The 20,250-nt window shown below is 37.7% G+C and overlaps 1 protein-coding gene across 1 annotated transcript in view; it reads right to left on the reverse strand.

The window, feature by feature from the left end:
- Positions 1–20,250, reverse strand: part of LOC140150283 (fibrocystin-L-like) — a 74,853-nt gene that overhangs the window by 21,546 nt on the left and 33,057 nt on the right. Inside the window, 12 exon segments of the mRNA XM_072172289.1 lie at positions 991–1,167; positions 2,344–2,705; positions 5,429–5,662; positions 6,704–6,829; positions 11,842–11,857; positions 12,611–12,870; positions 13,171–13,422; positions 14,285–14,524; positions 16,605–16,871; positions 17,601–17,696; positions 17,699–17,903; positions 17,905–18,986. Of these exon segments, the coding sequence (XP_072028390.1) occupies positions 991–1,167; positions 2,344–2,705; positions 5,429–5,662; positions 6,704–6,829; positions 11,842–11,857; positions 12,611–12,870; positions 13,171–13,422; positions 14,285–14,524; positions 16,605–16,871; positions 17,601–17,696; positions 17,699–17,903; positions 17,905–18,986 (3,317 nt within the window).

A 20,250-nucleotide genomic window follows, 5' to 3' on the forward strand; every position in this document is an offset into this window, starting at 1 on the left:
GAATGGGGAGTAGTTATGTGCTTGTGTCAAATTAAATCAAATAAGAGATCAAATAAGGTACTGTTCCACAGAGTAACAGTTTATCTTTTGAAATAAACAGGGAACTTTTTTCAGAAGATATCCCAAAAGAGGGTTACTTGAACAGCCAAATTTGATGTATTGAGTTGGTTATGTTGTTGGATAAATTGGAAATCTGCCTGTTCTCTGTATATTTTTATCCCACAGTTTTCTTCAACATCTACAGTGTTACTTTACAGTATACAAATGTTTAAAAAAGCCATAGCTATGATATGAGCCCCCTTACCTTGTTAACCGTATTGCAAGAATTATGTCATACAAGGGTGTAAAATTGACTGTAGACACAATACCGTAAAAACTCGATAGTTAGCATATGTGCTTACTATCGAGCTCTTTTAAAACACACAAACAAGAAGAGCCCCATCCACAAAAGTGTAAAGGCTTTTGAGCAAATCATCAATACACATATAGTTATATACGAACACCCAAACCTGCAAATGTGTGTCTCAACCCCATTAGCTCAGTTGGTAAAGCGCCACACTTTGGTACAATTTCATGTTTTCAAAAGCGCTCGATAGTAAGCACATATGCTAAGTATCAAGTTTTTACGATATGCCATTAAGGGTGCATTTCAGATGAAATTGGATGTGGGTGGCAGAGATCACAATCAATTTAAGCGACAAGTTTAACAAAAGGAAAGTTGCATTTGATGTCTTGGTTTCTGTGACTGGAAATTAAGAACTCAGTAACTCCTTGCACTAATTACATCTAATTGATGAACATGGCAAAACTATTAATCATAATAAACTGACCATGCTTTTAAATAAATTGTGAAATCTCACTGGGCGGGAAAACCTCATAATTTTTTTAATGTACTTTTGGCCCTTGAACATGGGTAAAGCCTTGTAGGTGTAGACTTTATATTGAAGAGGTTGCTTCATCCATGTTCCAAGGGCAAAATACATAACTTACATCATCAATGCCATTGCATTCAAAATCAGGACTCATGCCGACGACTAATGAATTTTGTAATCGCACAAACTTGTCTGACGTCTGATGAGAGAGGGTGTTTGGCTCGTATATCATCGGCATCACACCAATCTTGTTGTCTACCAGGGTGACATCAGTAATGATCACACTGTCTTTAACCTGCAAAGAATCATTACAGAACCTTACTTATGTTCAGTGTGTTGTTGTTGTTGTTTTTAAACTGCTTGCTCTTTACATACATAGAAAACATAGTAAAGATTAAGATGAGGACAAATTAGTCGCGAAGTACAAATTGCTAAAATGTTTAATAGAGGGTACATATAATGACTGCTTTCTTTTGTCAATTGTTTATTCCTTAATGAAGAAAGAAGGAAACCTATATGAGATCTGGTCCAATCAGGCTAATGTCTGCAATAATAAAACTGAGATATAAGCAAAAAGTGAGGAGAAAAAACAATAAAATACATAAGAAAATGGACATATAAAAGGTTCATAACTTTGCAACCAAGTATTCAAGACACCTGGGGATTCAACATCAGTAATTTTACTAAGCAAGTTAGTAATGGTAGTAATTTAATTTTCAAAATTTCTGACTTTAGCCTGAGTGGATTAGATTGGGTCACATATGCTCCACCCTAGCAGGGCATTAGACAATGTGAGACACAATTACACACTGAGAGAGTAGACAATTATGACTATAAGAAAATTATTTAATTTGTACTCAACCAAATTACACTCTGTGCCGCAAATATGGGTAGCATTTTCGGCCTTTTAGTATACCAATGACCCCTTTTTCTATTAAAGCCAATTTTGGTATATGAATGGGTCCTTTTTTCAATTTTTTCAATTTATTCCAGCTAAGCACTACAACCCCTTTTAAAAGTTCTATGATATGAACAGAAACAAATTTCATATGCAGCAGTGTAAAGGTTTGATGAAAATCCAAGACTTTAAAATAAAGATGGCGCTTTTATTATTTTTTTTCGTGATTTTGCAGGCGGTGATGGAAGCGATATCGCCAATTTTGAGGTCGCCATTGGATTAACACATAATCATGAAATCTTCACAAACAATTCTAAATTTGTTATGTGGTGTCAAAGCAAAATGATCTTACTCTAAAACCGTCGGGGTACGACAATGTACCACACTGTAAGTATGTTAATTTTCCATTTGTAATTGCTAACCGTGTATTTTGAATGGGGCTCTCAGCCCTGTATCTTCGCCAGCACCGTACGTCACGTGTTGCGCTTCCTACGCCGCCTGGATTTTGGTTTGTTTATTTTTCTACCTATTGAAGAAAATAAGATTCTGAAAACAAATCAAAGAATTACCAACCTGTATGTAGATGCCAAAGTCATAACTCTTATAGATTTCAAAGTTGGCAATCTTTGCACAATCCTTCAAACTCTCAGGGAACATATTAACCCCCTGAAGAGTCCCACGTGCCACGTTTCCTCTCCAGTCTGTGTATGGGTTTGGTTCCAAATAGCAAGGTTCTCCACGTATCTTGAACCCAACACGTTCAGATCCTGCAACTACATTATCGATTAAGACAGGATTGGTGGCTTCCTCTACTTCAATACCAGCATTCCACATGAGGTTTTCTTCTTCATAACGATCCTGGTAGGTGCCAGGGAAAACTACTAGTGAAACCAGGTTATGGATTAGAAGATTTCCGATGCTCCAATCAATGACAGCTGAAATGTGCAAAATAAAAATGGAAGTGTCAACAGTGCATAAGCCATATGCCAACCTGGCATGTCTCAGACACTTCACTTAGAACCTTACTTGCAACATTTACTATGTGTGCTGACATAGTTACCTTTTTCTTGTCTCCAATACTATATGTGATGCGATCAAGCAAACTCAGTCGGAACTCGGAAATAATAAATTTTCAGTTTCTTATATTAGAGTAAAAAACATTTACAAAGCTGCATTTTGCAGAAAACCCTATTGAATTGAACAACCACAATCCCGGAAAAAATGTGTTCGAACACCCACTGTAATCCCCATGTTCATTTTAGTATAGTGCGCACGCTATATGAGTCACTGGAAACTAAGATTTATAATAAAGTTCTCTCAATGTTCATCTTAAGCATATCCCCTCCCCTTTCCCCACCAATCAATGTTGGGAGAAGATATGTGAAGATGAGCATATTGGGTATGCCAACATTGTACGGGGGTAGAAGGGGACTATTTCCAATAAGGCCTTTAAAGTGTTCGAACAATATTTTCTGAGATTGTCTGAGGAATTCTAAAATCAGTGTTTGCTTTTTCACATTTGGGATCATAACTTCAGATCCAGTAGAGCGATTTAAATGAAACTTGGACATGTTAGTTTATATATAATAAGGAACACATGCAATAAATAATATTACATTACATCCACAAATATTTCAGGGATCGGTCACTTTAAACATATATTTTCATCAAATTTTGAATAATTTAAGTCGAATAAGACGAAAAATACCTGATACATATCCCCAAACAGTTTAAAACATAGCAATTTGAATAGCTAAAAAGTTGACAATGTTTTTGGACAATCATGGACCATCTTTTATATTTGCTATAACACTAAGGGCACCATCAATTAAACATCACACGGATGTGGGATGCAAATTTGTCAATGCTATCTGCAGTAGATAGCAAAATAATGCAACAACATCTACCACCCTATGTCCAATGCATTGCCAAACTTCTCCTTCCAAACCAGTAATTCCTGACCCCACAAAAGTAAACTTCAAAGATTTCAAGCAAATAAAAAGAAAAAGAAGTCATTAAAGACCCCCCCACAAAAAAAATAACAATAAAAGATATAAGAAACAAAGAAACGAAACCAAAACAAAATAGGAAAGAAAATGCCAAAATTAAATAAAAGAAGATAAAACAAAAAATCTAAGTAAAAGGAAAATAATGCATTAAAAAAGAAGGAAGAATAAAAGTGCAAATGTCACTTGCTGTTCAATATGTTTCAAGTTCAAGTCCAATTTCACATTAAAAGACACATGCGCAATGTATAGGACACATCATTCAATAATATTTTAACTAACATGGTCAATGATTGGTGTGCAAGTTCAGGGTTATTTCATGATTGTCATTATTTTTGATCGATAAAAAAGAAAATATAAACAATTCAAAAATGTTGTTTTTCAGTTAAACAAATACCGATCATTATGAGCATTATAGATAATGACCTTTATTATTAGGCCTATGCAATCTCAAATTGGCACATTTCATTAAACATGATTTGCGTTGTCTCTTCAGTGGGTATAACTGTGTACACTGAAAGTGTGAAAGCCTATTCATGGTAAAGGTAAATCATTGCACATCTCCCCATTGAAAACACACATTATGCACGGTTGACCACAAAACATAAAGAATAATAGGATTTACTTTTCTATTATATGGTGAATCGTTGGAAATGCGTGCTTGTCTATGTGTGTAAAAATCGTTATGATTCACCATTTGACCATCCTAACCATGGTGTATGTAAAATGTTTAATGAACACAATTTCACACATTAGGCTGATTTTCTTAAATGTTGGCCAAGTAATGTTTTTAAAAACAATAAATGTGCATAGCCTGTGCGTATCTCTCCCTTCCTATCACTCGCTCTCTCTCTCGTCCCCCCCCCCCCTCCGATTTATCACACAGTGGTAAATTTGTGACATTTAAATACATAACATTAAATTTACGAGTACTGTCTGTTTTTAGCTGAATATAAATTTTAACACCTTCTCTAAATTAATTATACCACATGTTCATATGCTCAATAAACATGGCACATAAATAATTTAGGCCTGTATTTGCGTGTACAAAACGCTATGTTAAATCTATACTAACAGAACGCTATCAAAATATTCATTGATTTCCTCCATATTTTGTGGGATGATAGCAAATTATGTTTCTAACATGTGTGCCAAATTGCATTAAAATCGATGGCGTAACTGCAGAGTTATTGTCCAAAAACTAAAATCAGATGATTTTGCTAAGCAATTTTGTAGACAATCCCGGAAAAATGTGTTCGAACACCCACTGTAATCCCCATGTTCATTTTAGTATAGTGCGACGCTATATGAGTCACTGGAAACTAAGATTTATAATAAAGTTCTCTCAATGTTCATCTTAAGCATATCCCTCCCTTTCCCCACCAATCAATGTTGGGAGAAGATATGTGAAGATGAGCATATTGGGTATGCCAACATTGTACGGGGGTAGAAGGGGACTATTTCCAATAAGGCCTTTAAAGTGTTCGAACAATATTTTCTGAGATTGCAGTTCCAAAGATATGAGTAATTTAAGAGTTTCCAAAACAACAGGAAACAAAAGGAAATAATTCCTTTGGCTATATCTCAAAATCAATATTTCTGAGTTCCGACTGATTTTGCTTGATATAATGTTTGATTACTAATAATTTTACCTGATCCTACAGTATGGTGAATAACATTGTCTTGTACCAATACTCCATCTGCCCCATATAACCCAATAGCAGTGCTGAAACCATTATGAAAACTACAGCCTTTCACAAAAGATGGGTACGCTTCATCAACTGTGCCGGAGTCTAGGAATGCCAAAGAATAGCGAGGATCATAGAAATCACTCCATCCTTCTTGACCAGAGCGGTAAAACTCAACGTTGGATAATCGGGCATAACCTAGGAATAGAAGATAATAATATACAGATGTTACTAGAATGGAGAAAGAAACATATATCACACACTACTCCCGATCGCAGACAAATACAGTATCAAATTTTTTTGGATTAAAAATAATTATTATCCTGCTTTGCCAAATGGAACATAGGCAAATCCTTTTGTTAGTATTACGCATCTCATAAATATATTTCTGTCATGATTGGTTAGAATAGGGTCACATGACATTTCTTATTTCTATCATTTCCTGTTTTCATCCCCAATCAGATGCTGATATAAAACAAACATTAACAATGTTCTAAATTTATGTAATGGTTTGAATTATAATCACTTGGTGAAAGACGTATTGTTCCTTTCTACTCGCCATTCCAGCTCATGGAAGGAGCATTCCACATTTCACCTCATCATTACTTTTCACACAATCACACTCATAGACAGTTAACCCTAACAAGGCTAGATACCACAAAATACCACAAGGATAACCACCTTGCATGCATGAATCCCATGTGATGCCATGACACAATCACCCAAAGTGCTAAATGATCAGGGAATTGCTGGCCGGGGCCAGCGCAACCCCTGTGGCTACCCCAGGGTGGCTACTGGTCGGTGATTGTATGCTTGGCACACGAGGGGCAACATATCATCGTAATCAGCACCAACAGAATTATTATACACCCTGTATCTTACCTTTATATTCTACACCATCCTGATAGAATGTACCCACAATGACTCTTGCACCAAATGACTCCTCAAACATATCATCATAGTCAGCACCAACAGAATTATTATACACCTTGTATCTTACCTTTATATTCTACACCATCCTGATAGAATGTACCCACAATGACTCTTGCACCAAATGACTCATCAAACATATCATCATATTCAGCACCGTGAACAGAATTATGATACACCCTGTATCTTACCTTTATATTCTACACCATCCTGATAGAATTTACCCACAATGACTCTTGCACCAAATGACTCCTCAAACATATCATCATAGTCAGCACCAACAGAATTATTATACACCCTGTATCCTACCTTTATATTCTACACCATCCTGATAGAATTTACCCACAATGACTCTTGAACCAAATGACTCCTCAAACATATCATCGTATTCAGCACCAACAATCTTGATATTCCTGGTGAACATTCCAACTTCAGCTCTGATGCTGTATGTTGTGGAAGCACCTTCAGTGTTAATAGAGTATTCTTCAGCTGTAATAAGAACAAGAAACCCCAGATAAAAAGGGATGATCAGTAATCTGCTAGACTCAAGCACTACACCCTAAAATGTGATGTGTCATGTCAAAAGCAGACATTTTTGGGCAGGTTATCAATTTTGAGGTTTTTACATTACCTAAAATATAGAGATATTTTGCTCCACAACGCTGTTTTCCCCAATGAAATCGGACATTCCTAAGCGAAGATATTGAGTTCGTAACAGGCTGCGACAAATCGCCTGTCCGATAGCCCGGGGCAATCACATTTTTTGTCGGGCAATTAAAACTCTGAAGAGCTGTGCCCGATCGGGCAAGTCTAAATTTAAACCAATTAAGGGATCCAAAATGAGCGTTTATTATTTTACGACAGTATTTTTTGTGGGACATGAGAGCACCTCAGACCTATCGAATTGCATTCTGAATACGAAGCATGTCTTTCTGATATCAAATAATTTTCATTTTTAAAAATCACAATATAATACAAATTTTATGACAAATTATAAAAATTTGATATTTTTCAAATTTTGATATATAACAGTCCTCGAAGTAAATTATATAAATCTAATGATATATTCTTAAAGTGTATGTAGCAGGAGGAAAAGCCGACGGTCAATTGAAAATTTTGACCTTTCATATTGAAGATATGGATTTTTTTCCCAAAAGACCTATTTTTTTTTTTTGGTGTTTTGGGAAAAAAATCCATATCTTCAATACGAAAGGTCAAAATTTTCAATTGATCGTCGGCTTTTCATCCCATATACATACACTTTAAGTATAAATCATCAGATTTATAAAGTTTACTTCAAGTACTGTTAAATATCAAAAATATCAATTTTAATGATTTGCCATAAAATGTGTATTAAATTGCGAATTTCAAAAATCAAAATTATTTGATATCAGAATGACATTCTTCGTATTCAGAATGCAATTCGATATGTCTGATGTGCTCTAATGTCCCAAAATAAATACTGCCCAAACGTTCATACCCCAGCCCTTAAAGCTTGATGATTTAAAATGGAGTATTTCTGTCCAACTTGGCGTGTTCACAGAAGTAAAAAACGTCAAAACAAAGTAGAAAACTTCTTGAAATGGAACTCAAATTTCGCTAGGCACTCGTATCCCACACCAGACTTGCAGATATATACATGTATATATGCTAATGAACATCATGCCGTTACGTGACGTATTGGAAGTTTGGCCAATTATAGAACCTGTTTCGTGCAAATATCATGACGCAATGACGCTAGCTGGCCATGTATTTGCATATGATTGAGATTGAGATGTACTAGTGGTTGGCGAAATATGTAAATCGCCGTGACTTTACTGACAAAATTTCACATAAAATACACATTATTTTCCACATGTAAGAAACAAACAGTGAAATAATTGAATGAAATGTTCATTTTTTATGCATTTCATGAAAACTCATTTATTTATCAACTTAACTGAGAAAAGTATTGGATTTCCGTAAGAATGAAACTGCCAAATTCGGCACACTTACGGTACTATGCACTGCACTGCATGATGAGTACGGTATGTGACTTTGTCGACAATTGTTGCCGGAATATGGGTTAATTTCGGGCAATTTCGGCAACCAATTTTTGATATTGCCTGCCCGATCGGGCAAGCTAAAAAATAAAATTTGTCGCGGCCTGGTTCGTAAGTTATGGTATTATAAAATTCGAAATTGAGATATCGGCCTTTAAATATATTATTGACAATGTGGAGAGTAGGAATTACCTTGAAAAATGTCTCAAAAAATACAAGATGCCAGTTATATTCTGGTCTGAAACTATCAGATAATATTTTTAACATTAATAACAAATTTGCAACAAAATGTAAGCACTAGACAATAAGCTTTAAAATGATACCAAAATCATATAAATAGCATCAATACTTTTCAAGATATGGATAATTTAGTAAATGATGCCTTGATATTTGCCAAATTGCTATTCTGAGTAATGGGCCAATTAGTTTCATGCCTTACACATGATTGAATAGGGATTATCATAGTTCAACTGTTATTTATTGATTAACTAAACCTTTTTTAATAAGTACTTTCAAAGGTTTGAAAGACCACTTAGTCTCAAGGTGAAATACCATGAAATTAAGAAATCTTAAATTGGATTTTTTTTATGGGAATGTCATCTTTAAAGGCCTATAACTCAAAAACATGTCTGGCAACTTGTTCTGGGTTTTGTTGTAGCTGGTCACATATAGGCCTATACACTAGCAGTCCACACTGTGGATAGCAATTTACACTTGAAAGGGACTTGTTTGCAATGTTTAGGAATAGATGTAAGATTTTATGATTGATCATCTGGTGGGCCAGTGGTACTGAAAATCTCTAATAATGCTTTTTCAAGAGAATCAGATGACAAGTAAATGTGCAAAATGGATCATGAGGGCCAACCATTAGAATGATGCCCTGAGTTTGTTATTTGTTAAGCATTTAAACATTAATCATGCGATCTTGTGGTAGGACATGGGTGCATCAGAATTCGTGCTTTGGAAGTGTGGCTGAAGTCCTGCATAAATACTTTTTGAGTCTGACACGATGATATGAACACTAAGTTTTTCAGTTTTCACTAACAAGCATATGCACAGATGCTGAACATAGAAGGACTCAATCTAGCCAATAATAGAACTATTCCAGTTGATCTCCATATATTCCTATGGAAGGCATGGCCTTAATCTTCCATGCAAGGAATGCAAATTTCAAATGGGAGATACCTGAATCATGGAAGAAAGAGATGAGAAGGAACCACAACGACTTCGATCGGCCAAGTTTTGATCCGCTTATCTATTGACGCATGAAAAGAAAAGCTATCAATGGTACTTCCTTTCATGTATGATCCATTTACCGCGATCGATGCTTGGCGAAATCATTACTGGAAAAAATTTATAACAAACCCATCCACGAACAAACAAACGCTACCCAGAAGTAAGATTATGGAATTTCACTGATGCTCTGAACATGTATAGTAGCTTTGTTTTGGGATCTACAGTCAAACTGTTTTCTTGATCGTGTTGTGTAGAAAATGTCCTATAAAACATCGAAAAGGTAATCAAAATCGGCCGTTTTTTTTGCTGAGTTTCATCTTTAGCAAATAAGGTAAGATTTTGGTGACTTTTTCGATGAAAAATAGATGTAAAATGTTCTTAAATAATGCACAATGTTCCTGTTGAGTCCGGTACATAAAACCTGTTTAATTTAATAGTTTATATGTGTATAATCGTAACTAGCTAACTCGTTTCAGTGCCAAAGACTGCCAACTCTGAGAAAAAAGTCATCAAAGTTCGGAAAAATTGGGCAAAATGGAAGAAAAGATGTAGGCCATCAATGACCGATGATCACGCCACCAGAGAAAATCCTATAGGGTGCTTGCACGGAAGGTCATTAGTTCAAATCATCCTTCACACACGCTCCAGAAGACATGCAAATACATGGAATACAATACCAATCACCTATTTAACGCGGGGTATTGATCAAAGTAAATCCTCATGAATAACAATGTCAACTAAATGTCGGTAAAGGGAGTGGACAAAGTGAATGCGTTCGTTGTGGTTCCTTCTTATCTCTTTCTTCCATGCCTGAATGAGTAACTCCATTTAAAATCTACACCCCTGTGTGGGAGATTAAGGTCACATTTTCCATAGGGGGTATAATGCTTTCAACTGGAATAGCCCATTGCATGAAGTGTGCCATTGAGGAAACATCAACATGTCCATTCTACATTTGTTACGGTGCACAGTGTCGTCACCCTGCATTATAAATATTTTTTTCCCTGCAATGAATCACATCTTAATACTTTGTTGGTGAGCGACGGGCGATTGGTAGTTCACCGAACGACGGGCGATTCGGTGAAAACGCAAGAAAAGGAGTCCTATCTGATTGGCTAGAAATCGATCGCTAGATCGCTCAGTGGTGAAGTACAAACTCAAAATGTAGAGATGTATTCAATTCTATTTAAATCAATATTCTATTATTGATGCAGATAAAGAAAGTGTCTCGATATGGTGCATTGTATTATAGACTTGTGATTTAATATTCTATACAGCACGTGGATCTGAGCTGAATGGGCTATGCGTGTTCCGTTTATATGATTATAATTCTCAAACAGTTGATTATATCACATTTTTAATGTATGATTTAAAAATCGTTATGGTGAAAATGCAGTAAAATATATCCGTTTAAAGAAAACAACAATCGCAGCTGAGTGCATTGAATTTCCAGTTAGTGTATTGAAAACAAAACCTGGGTTTTACCTGACAACAAATCGAATTTTCTTGTAATGGCAACATCATATGGGGTACTGAGCATGTGCAAATCGTAAAAACATGTAGAATAGAAACTCTGTGGTATCTCATATCGTGTAAATGATATGCTTAGCCTGAGTCGCTCGGCCAATCTCAAACAAAATCACCATGCATAGCCGTTGAAAAACGAGGGGATTCACTGTACTATCACAGCAATTTTTGACACAAAGATATAGGATGATGCCGCTGTGCAGTATTTTATCAAAACGCAATGGTAGTATCTTTCATATGAGGCAGGTATAGTACTTAGTGGTTATGATTAGCCCTCATGAATAAAATAAACTTCATAAAAGCAACAAAGATATTTGCAATTTTGTTTAGCATCTGGTTCTTATTACTATGTGAGGAAATCAAAATAGGAATCAACAATAATATTCACATGAAAACAAAAGTGTCACAAAATGTGGCTCAATTTGACACAGATATTAAATATATTACATATGATGGCACAAAGAATATATACACACATACCATACCCCCACACACTCTAGCTCTACGTGTTACCACCACTAAACAAATAGTGAAAAACATGACAGAGTTTTTACTCGCAAACCATTGGACACACATGTTTAAGGATTTTTTTCACTCTTACTGTGGATGTGGTTAAATAAGTGTAGACTCGCCCTGTACCACCGGCTGCAGTGTAACCCTTTATTATGGCATTTTACATTTAGAAACACAGTCCTGTATGAGAGATTTCTCATGTGTATGTCCTTGTTTGCTGGTGTTTACAAATACATACATACACTTGCCATCTTTTGACCATTTTCCCATCATTTTCACCCAGTGGCATAACTAGAGTTGGTAGTGCGCGGGTGTATGGAACTTTTCTTTCTTGTTTGAGCAATGAATACAGCAAGGATGACCGATACGAGTTTGTATCAGCGCAACTATCTGTTGCGCCCCCAATAGGCCATGGCAAGATGTGGCAGACTCCGAAACACTCAATGTGTTGCGTGTTCTGAATCTGCGGCATATCCTGTACAAGGTAAAAGCCACTGATGAGGCCGCAGATTTAAAAAACCTGATAGAAACAAGCTGTGTTGTCAAAAAAAATAAAACATGTTACTTGGCAAATAATACCTCATGACTCTGTTTCCATAACTGTTCTCATTTTCCTTTGTTTGTGTTTTGTTTTTGAAACAAATGTGGGACTTTAACATCCGCTGTTTATTATATCATATTAAAAACAAATCGACCTAAGTAGCATATTTATTTGAGGCTGCTCTATTTTAATTAAACAGTTTGAATCAAATTCAATATCAGGATCAGGCATTTTTAATTACAACATAGCCTATATATTTTATCATGTTGGTCTTACATTTTGGGCATTGAAATGAACTGACTAAATATCCCTTTACAGAACCCTATAAAAACAAGAATAAGTTTAGATCTTTGACACAATTAAAAACTTACACTGATGTTGGAATTCAAAAGTGTCATTCAGTTCAAAGGTCCTTGCATCCACTACATTAGCAATAGAGAAAGTTTCAGTGTGCCATGCCTCATAGCTGGTTGTTGTCACAACAATCTCATCACCGACGTCCCAGTCTGTGTCATCTGTGACTATGATGGTATTCTCACCAGGTGACACGGTGGTTGCTAGGTTTGTCCAGTACACTATGTGGTTTCTACCATGGAGATCCAGACCCCCAAATGACCCTATCAAAAAAGCAACCGTAATAGCTTGTTAGAATGATGTGCCTGTAACAAAAGGCAGCGGAAATTACCTTCAAGGGGGAAATATCCGAATTTGTCGCTTTTGAAACTCAATGTTTTGTGATTCATATGCGTGTATCGTGGGAGTATAAAGTTGCATTATCCCCAATGAGGTATCAAAATACGTAAAATTTCTTCATTTATCAGCCACTTTATTTTGTAATTCAGTTTTAGTGTCTTTTAAAAATTACTTTTGTTGTAAGTGTATAGATTCTCTTTGTGCACAGTATATTTATTTCTTACCGAGAGCCTTTGAGCCTAGATTTGGTCCATTGGGTAATGGTATATCAGGTGTGTAGTGATTCCCTTCAAGTGATATAACCACATTATGCATAAATGGATTACTCTCACTCTGGCCGACTACAAAGCGCCCTCCCTGGATTAGGATATACGTTGCCGTCAGTGTGAAGTCCTGTGTGTCGTCCAATTCCAGGGTGCCATAGATGAATAGTTTACCCATTATGGGAAGGTCTGTATCAGCTACCATATATTGACCTGTGATAGAAAAAAATGCAATAATTTGGTTATATTTCAGAATTTGCTATTTTCTTAAACAGTAAATTGTTTTGCAAAAATACATACAAGGCTTTAATCTTGTGCAAAGAGTGCAGGTAATATCATGGCATCCTCCTCCCCCTCTATAGGTAACCCATAGGTCCCATTCCCTTCGTTTATACCCCATCCAGGCTCTGCATACTTCCAAGATTCCACATCAGACCAGTAGTTGACTCCTTTACTTACTAGGTAATATCATGACGTCCTCCCCATCTACAGGTAACCCATAATAGGTCCCATTCCCTTTGTTTCCACCCACTCTAAAGTTAATTCTTTATTACTTCCGTGGTTCGAGCTGTGCGCCAAGCGTAGACGAGCGTACACACAGAAGAAAAAAACAATCACGCTGATTGGCTGCTCAACGGACTTGACAACAAGCCGGTTGACCCATTGGTCTTCTGCGCGGCGCGTAGTAGGCGACATTGTCACTTCTACGCGATCGCAATTCACCAGCGCGTACCTGGACCACGGAAGTAATAACAAATTAACTTTAGGCTCTGCATACTTCCAAGATTTCACATCAGACCAGTCGCTGACTCTTATACTTACCAGGTAATACCATGACATCCTCCTCCCCAGATACTGGTACCCCACCCCCTTTGTTTCCACCCATTCTAGGCTCTGCATACTTCCAAGATTCCACATCAGACCAGTAGTTGACTCCTTTACTTACCAGGTAATATCATAACATCCCCCCATCTACAGGTAACCCACAGGTCCCATTCCCTTTGTTTCCACCCATTCTAGGCTCTGCATACTTCCAAGATTCCACATCAGACCAGTAGTTGACTCTTTTACTTACCAGGTAATATCATGACATCCTCCCCATCTTCTGGTAACCCATAAGACCCATCACCTTTGTTTCCACCCCATCCAGGCTCTGCATACTTCCACGATTCTACATCAGACCAGTAGCTAACAGTTTCAGGTCGTCCATCTGGTGGTGGTTCCGGTACAGGTGGAATACAATCCTCATAGTAGCAGCGATATACATCTAGGTTGATCATGGAATTGCTGGGATTGGATCTACCTTTGCCAGATACTGGAAAGAGAAAACATTTGTGCCTAATTGATTGCAAACATTTATCACATCATAATCTAAGCAAGCTTTGTACGTATCCAAAACTAATCATAATATGTGATCATTCACCATGCATGGGCTGTAATGTCAGCAGAGCTTGATTGAGATATAGTCCATTTGAATACAAAGGATTTCCCAACTCTCTTACTGATTTTTGACTACCTTGAACACAAGCAACAGGGATATATAATCTATCATTGTAAAAGCTTGTTTTGATGAGACTTTGCCCTTACAAATGCATGTAATGAAAATGCCAACATTACAGGCCAGGTGTTGTGGACGATCACATATATCCTACCTGAACATACAAATAGTTAAAGGATGTTTGATGAATTGTGAATTTTTGCAAAGTGGATCCCTAAAATGTCATCATCACATATTCTTAAGGGGGTCAGAGAGATACATGCAGGATTTGCACTCAAATATTGAGACAAATGAAGCTGACACACAAGAAGAATGGTACGGGTTCTAAAAGAACATCCCAAGGCTATGTTGGGAAATTCTTGCTGAAAGTTTGATAACTCTGTACCTATTTCATTGACAATTTCATTGTGCAATTAAAGCCCAGCAGAAGACAAGCCTTCCTTCAAAGCAGGGAGCATTCCTGATTTTTCAACACATACACTTCTTCGGTAAGCTTATTACCGCAATATTGGAGGGTAACGGAGAACTTACTAATGATTGGGAGTTTCATACGGCTAGGTCCGTAGAGTATTATATTAGATTTTATTTGTCTTACCCATGGTAAGCGATCACCGACTTTTGCGCCTGAATCTAGCTTAAAGTGTATTATTGTTGATTCAACATCTCTTACTATACCTTTGTACCAGGGGTAGCGCTAGGTTGCTTTTTGGGGTCCCGGACCCACGAAAATAGAGTTCAGACCCCCTGTTTTAAAATTTTGTGCAAGTTCAGGGGTCCCTGCAGACCTTCAGTTTTTCAATCTAGCGCTATTGCAGACATACTATTTATGCTGCATTTGTGCAACTTGGACTCACCAAACTCTGCTCTGGACCCCCTACTCTTTAATGTTCTGCAAGTTTGGGGGTCCCTGCGGACACTGGAGTGTTTAGTTCTAGCGCTACCCCTGCTTTGTACAGGAGCCAAACATTGTTAATCAGTGATGAATCCACACTTTTCCAGTACCGTGACGCGAACGCAACATAAGCGTGAGTATGTGTTACACTTTGAGTGCATAAAACTCGTCATGCCTTGAACTAGACTAAATAGCCTGAACTTGGTTTACATGTTGAATTCAGTTGGAGATAGCGGCCAAACATTGCCGTTTTACTTTGTAGTTGTATTGTTGAACAGAAAAATCATCGATCTTCTTGTAAGGTTGAGTAGCAATAACTAACTGATGTTCCTCATGACATAACCATGTGAATTGGACGATCTTTAGCTTGTTTTCTTTGTTGAAAGGAATTCAATTATGTTTCACCGTTGTTCATCACCATTTAACAACTCGTGTCTGGCGTGTCTGCGAGGTTTACTCTGCTCGAGCAGCTCACGAATTAAACCATGCAGACGGCGCGGACGTATGGTTGTTAAACGGTCATGAACAACAGTGAAACATGATTGAATCCCTAATTACCTTCACATTTTCAGACCAATACTCATCTGCATAATGAACAGACTGATCATGATGATCCCAAATTTCTTCTAAGAAGGGAACATCGGTATCACCATCCAACAGTATATCTTCATAAAATCCAGCTCATCTATTTCGTAGACATAAGATCTTGTGTTGTCCCCAACACAATTACTACACTACCCACACACACACACCTGTAAGCACTATGTGTTAACATGTATTCTACCACCTCATAGGGGAAAACCTTACCGCCTAGAGGTTCCTGGTTGTAAAAAGTCCATTTTTTTGTCTAACATGGGTGTTATGCTGTGAAAGTGGTCACATCTGGCGATGACCTCGGTTATCATAAAGTCCTTGCTTGGTGTGAACGACACCAAAAACAGTCCCATATGGGTGGAAAAACAAATGCCCGCCCACCTACTTCCCACATACACACGCAATACTTACCCAGGTAACTAAGATGCATGTCCTCTTCATCAAAATACCAATCCCCATGTACATTATCTTCATAAGTAAGTGGAGCTTTGGAGCCGTTCCTTATATCACCAGTGACAGAGACCATATCTGGTATTTGGGCAAAATTATGACCCAAGATGACATAACTCCCATCTTGTAAGTCATCTACTCTACCTGTGTAGGAGATGTTGGTTAGCTGATCAACATCTTCAAATGAGAAGTTGTAGGTCTCTCCATCAACCAATGTAATCATCCAACCTATTGAAAAAAAAAGAACAATTGAAGATGCATTAAATATGTGACACACATTGTCTACACGTGGTAAAGAATTATTTTCTATAGGCCTGTGTCTTTATAAACTTAAGCCAGACATAAAAGCATTCTGGCCTATATGGAAAGAGAAGTGAGAAAAAAATTTGAAGATAAATACAAGGAAAAGAAGGGCACTCCTAACAATCCAAGTGAAAAATTCAGCCCTTGAGTCAAAAGAAAGGAAATGCTTAATCCAATCTCAACTGCCACTGAGGCTTAGGGGTTACCTGAATGGATGACTCCATTTGATATCTACACCCCCTGTATGGGAGATGAAGGTCATGTCTTCCATAGGGGGTGTGTGGAATTCAACTGGTATAGCACAAATTAAAATAAATGCTCAATCCTAATTTGGGCTACTGATTGCTCTCTCTCTCTCACTCTCACTCTCTCTCTCTCACTCACTCACTCACCCACCCACCCACCTTGTAGAGATTTGGGAAAATATGCTTGCAGAGACACACCATGGTGTGGTGAAATCAATTATAGGTAAATTTAGATACCTACAGTGGCACCACTATGGGGGACCCCCTGTATTTTCTTTCCCCCCAGTAAAAGCCCAAAATTACGGAAATTTCCACTTTTTGCAGCAATTTTGGTTGATTTGCCCCTGAAATTCACTTTGCCCCACCAATGCCCCTGAAAACATTCCTGGCACAGCCACTGGATTCCTACCTTCAGGATGAGTGATACGCTTCTTATGGTAACTTATAATACTTGTGCCAAACTGGTTGGTAAACAAGGCATCTTTGTAGGACACAGATTCCGTGCTGGATTATTAAAAGCAAAACGATGGAATGTGACTGTATCATCACAAACTGCTCCAGGTAGGCTTTCTGTGCCAAAAGCTGGTAATCCACACTCACAGTGATCTGGTGGTAGATTTGGGTTACAGGGAAGAACAGAGTAGCCAGAGCTTACTCCTGTGAAAGTACCATCGAGATCTTCTATCCAGCCTTCATGTGGCCACTGCCAGCTTAACTTTATTAGGGACATTGTTAAATTGAGTGTTCTTAAACCAAACTTGAAATCCACCTTGTTTTATCTTGCAATTCGAACACACTCTCACTGCAGCACAACTTTCCTCATCAAAATTGATGAAGTTAACATTGTCTATGGTTAAAAACTTGCTTTTGGGGAGTTTGACTCCTGCAACAGTGCACTTCTTGCTTTTGTTGGCTTCTGATATTGCACTCCGTCCAATAATAGTGGAATCTTTCAGCATTGGGCCACCCCAGGCATCGTTAGTTGTCTGAAATTCCACACCAGCCTTATCAGTGTCGGCGATAAGGAAGTTTATAAATCGGACATTACCAACTTCAACTCCTTCTGCACCACGTTCTGTTTCCCAAGCTGTAAGGGTGTAGAATTCAGCAGGCGTGGAAACAGTTGATGAACAACTTCCCCCTTCTTTGGGGTGATATTTAGGAAAGATCCACAGACCATACCTGCCTTGTGCATGAGCAGTGTTATTTTTAAACTCAAGAAGTGGGATATTTCTTGGACAAATCTGATTCGTGAATGAAGGTCCTTCAGGATGCACTGGGATTTTGTACCAGAATCCAAAATGAGATCCTCCGGCTGCAGCATTGTGCCGAATGATATTGTCCGGATTTGTGACCCAAAATGCCGCTGGAGTGATGTCTGTATTCAGAAGACTACTACTTGGTCGTATAAATATTGCAAGGTTGTACTGAACTGTGTTCTTAGTTTCAATTCCATCCTCAAAGAAATATGCATGTCCCATGATGTTATATGCTACATTGTGCTCCACTAACAAGTTGTGTACGCCATGGATTGTCACTGCACGGTTAAAAGTATGATGTATACCACAACCTCGCACGTAACTACCAGTCACATCCCCGTTAAGATGAAAGTGTACTGGGTAGCGACCAAGTCTGTATGCCTGCCCAACATGGGTGAATTCTGTGTATTCAATATGGCCGACTGCTAAATTTTGATCCTTTTCCTTGGCAGCAATCATGATGTGTGCACCAAACTCATTTGAAGCAGTCTCCTCCCCTAATCTTCCATGGAAACAGGTCGCCGTAGCAAACTGACCTGTAACAGGATAAAAATTTTTTTTGTTATAATTAAAGACCGAGATAAAAATAATTTATCGCGTCTGACGTCATCTGTCAATCAAATTCGAGCACGGTTTGTTTACAAGTGTCGTGATGATGACTTGCTGAACGCGGATTTATAACCGGGCGCCTTATTGTTAATTTTGCACCTTTCGACATGCAAACTATCTCAAAAGTTAGGTATTTATAGTAGGAAACTTTCTTTGGCGAAGGCACCATGTCCACAATGCTTAGAAAAGCTGCTTTTTGCCTTGTAAAAGTACGTAATTTTTTCGCCATTTGCTGCTATTCCTTTTCTCCGATCAGCACCAGATAGATCGGTCTTCCTTTCTGGCGCTGATTAACCTGTGTAAACCAATCAAGGATCGTAATTGACAGTGACATCAGACGCGATAAATTGTTTTTATCTCTGTCTTTAATTATAGTGTTCATTCAGAATGGACAGGACATACTCTTAAATACTGTAAACAGGAGCTGTAAAGACAACATTTTCAAGAGCATATTTAAAACTGGGCCAAAGTTTTATTTCATCTTTAATAATTTCAGAAAATAAATTCTCTTGCCATTAGATTAGAGTCCGAAGTTTTCCATTTTACGGAAAACGGAAAAAATCACGGAATCAGAGGTACAACACGGAAAATGACATTTTTATATGACGTGACAAAAATTGTTAAAAGATATAAATATTGAATGTAGTTGATCACTTTTTTTCAATTCTTGACATCTACTAACAACTGTTTTACTTTTAACTTCATTATTGGTTACCAATCATTGTTTATCAATCATTGACTAATAAATTAAAGTTTCATGTAAACAGGTCAGATGCTCCTCCCATAACATTTTTCCCCCCAAAATGATCAGTGTATTTGCCGTAGTGATGTAACAGGGTTAATTAACATTACACTATTTGGGAACAGATTTGAATCAGGGATACCAGTGGCCTCCTGAAGTTGCGAAGGAAAAAAATATTTCATAAAATACTAAATGCGAAGCGTAGCGAGAGGAGCTCTCGTCCCTCACGGCGTGGGGTCCAGGGGCCAGCTTAAGGGCCCCTGGCGGGTCCAGGGGCAAAGCCCCTGTTAGGGTCGAGGGGCAAAGCCCCCTAAGCCAGATGGTTTCTGCACATTTAGCACCACAGGAAAGGCCATTTCAGAGGGTAAAAAGAACATTTCAAAGCTCCTGGCTTGTTCTACACTTTTAATAAAAAGTGCTTCCTTCTTCCAGAAAACATGCTTTAAAGT

Source organism: Amphiura filiformis, chromosome 4, assembly GCF_039555335.1.
Source record: "Amphiura filiformis chromosome 4, Afil_fr2py, whole genome shotgun sequence".
In the NCBI taxonomy this organism is placed as follows: domain Eukaryota; kingdom Metazoa; phylum Echinodermata; class Ophiuroidea; order Amphilepidida; family Amphiuridae; genus Amphiura; species Amphiura filiformis.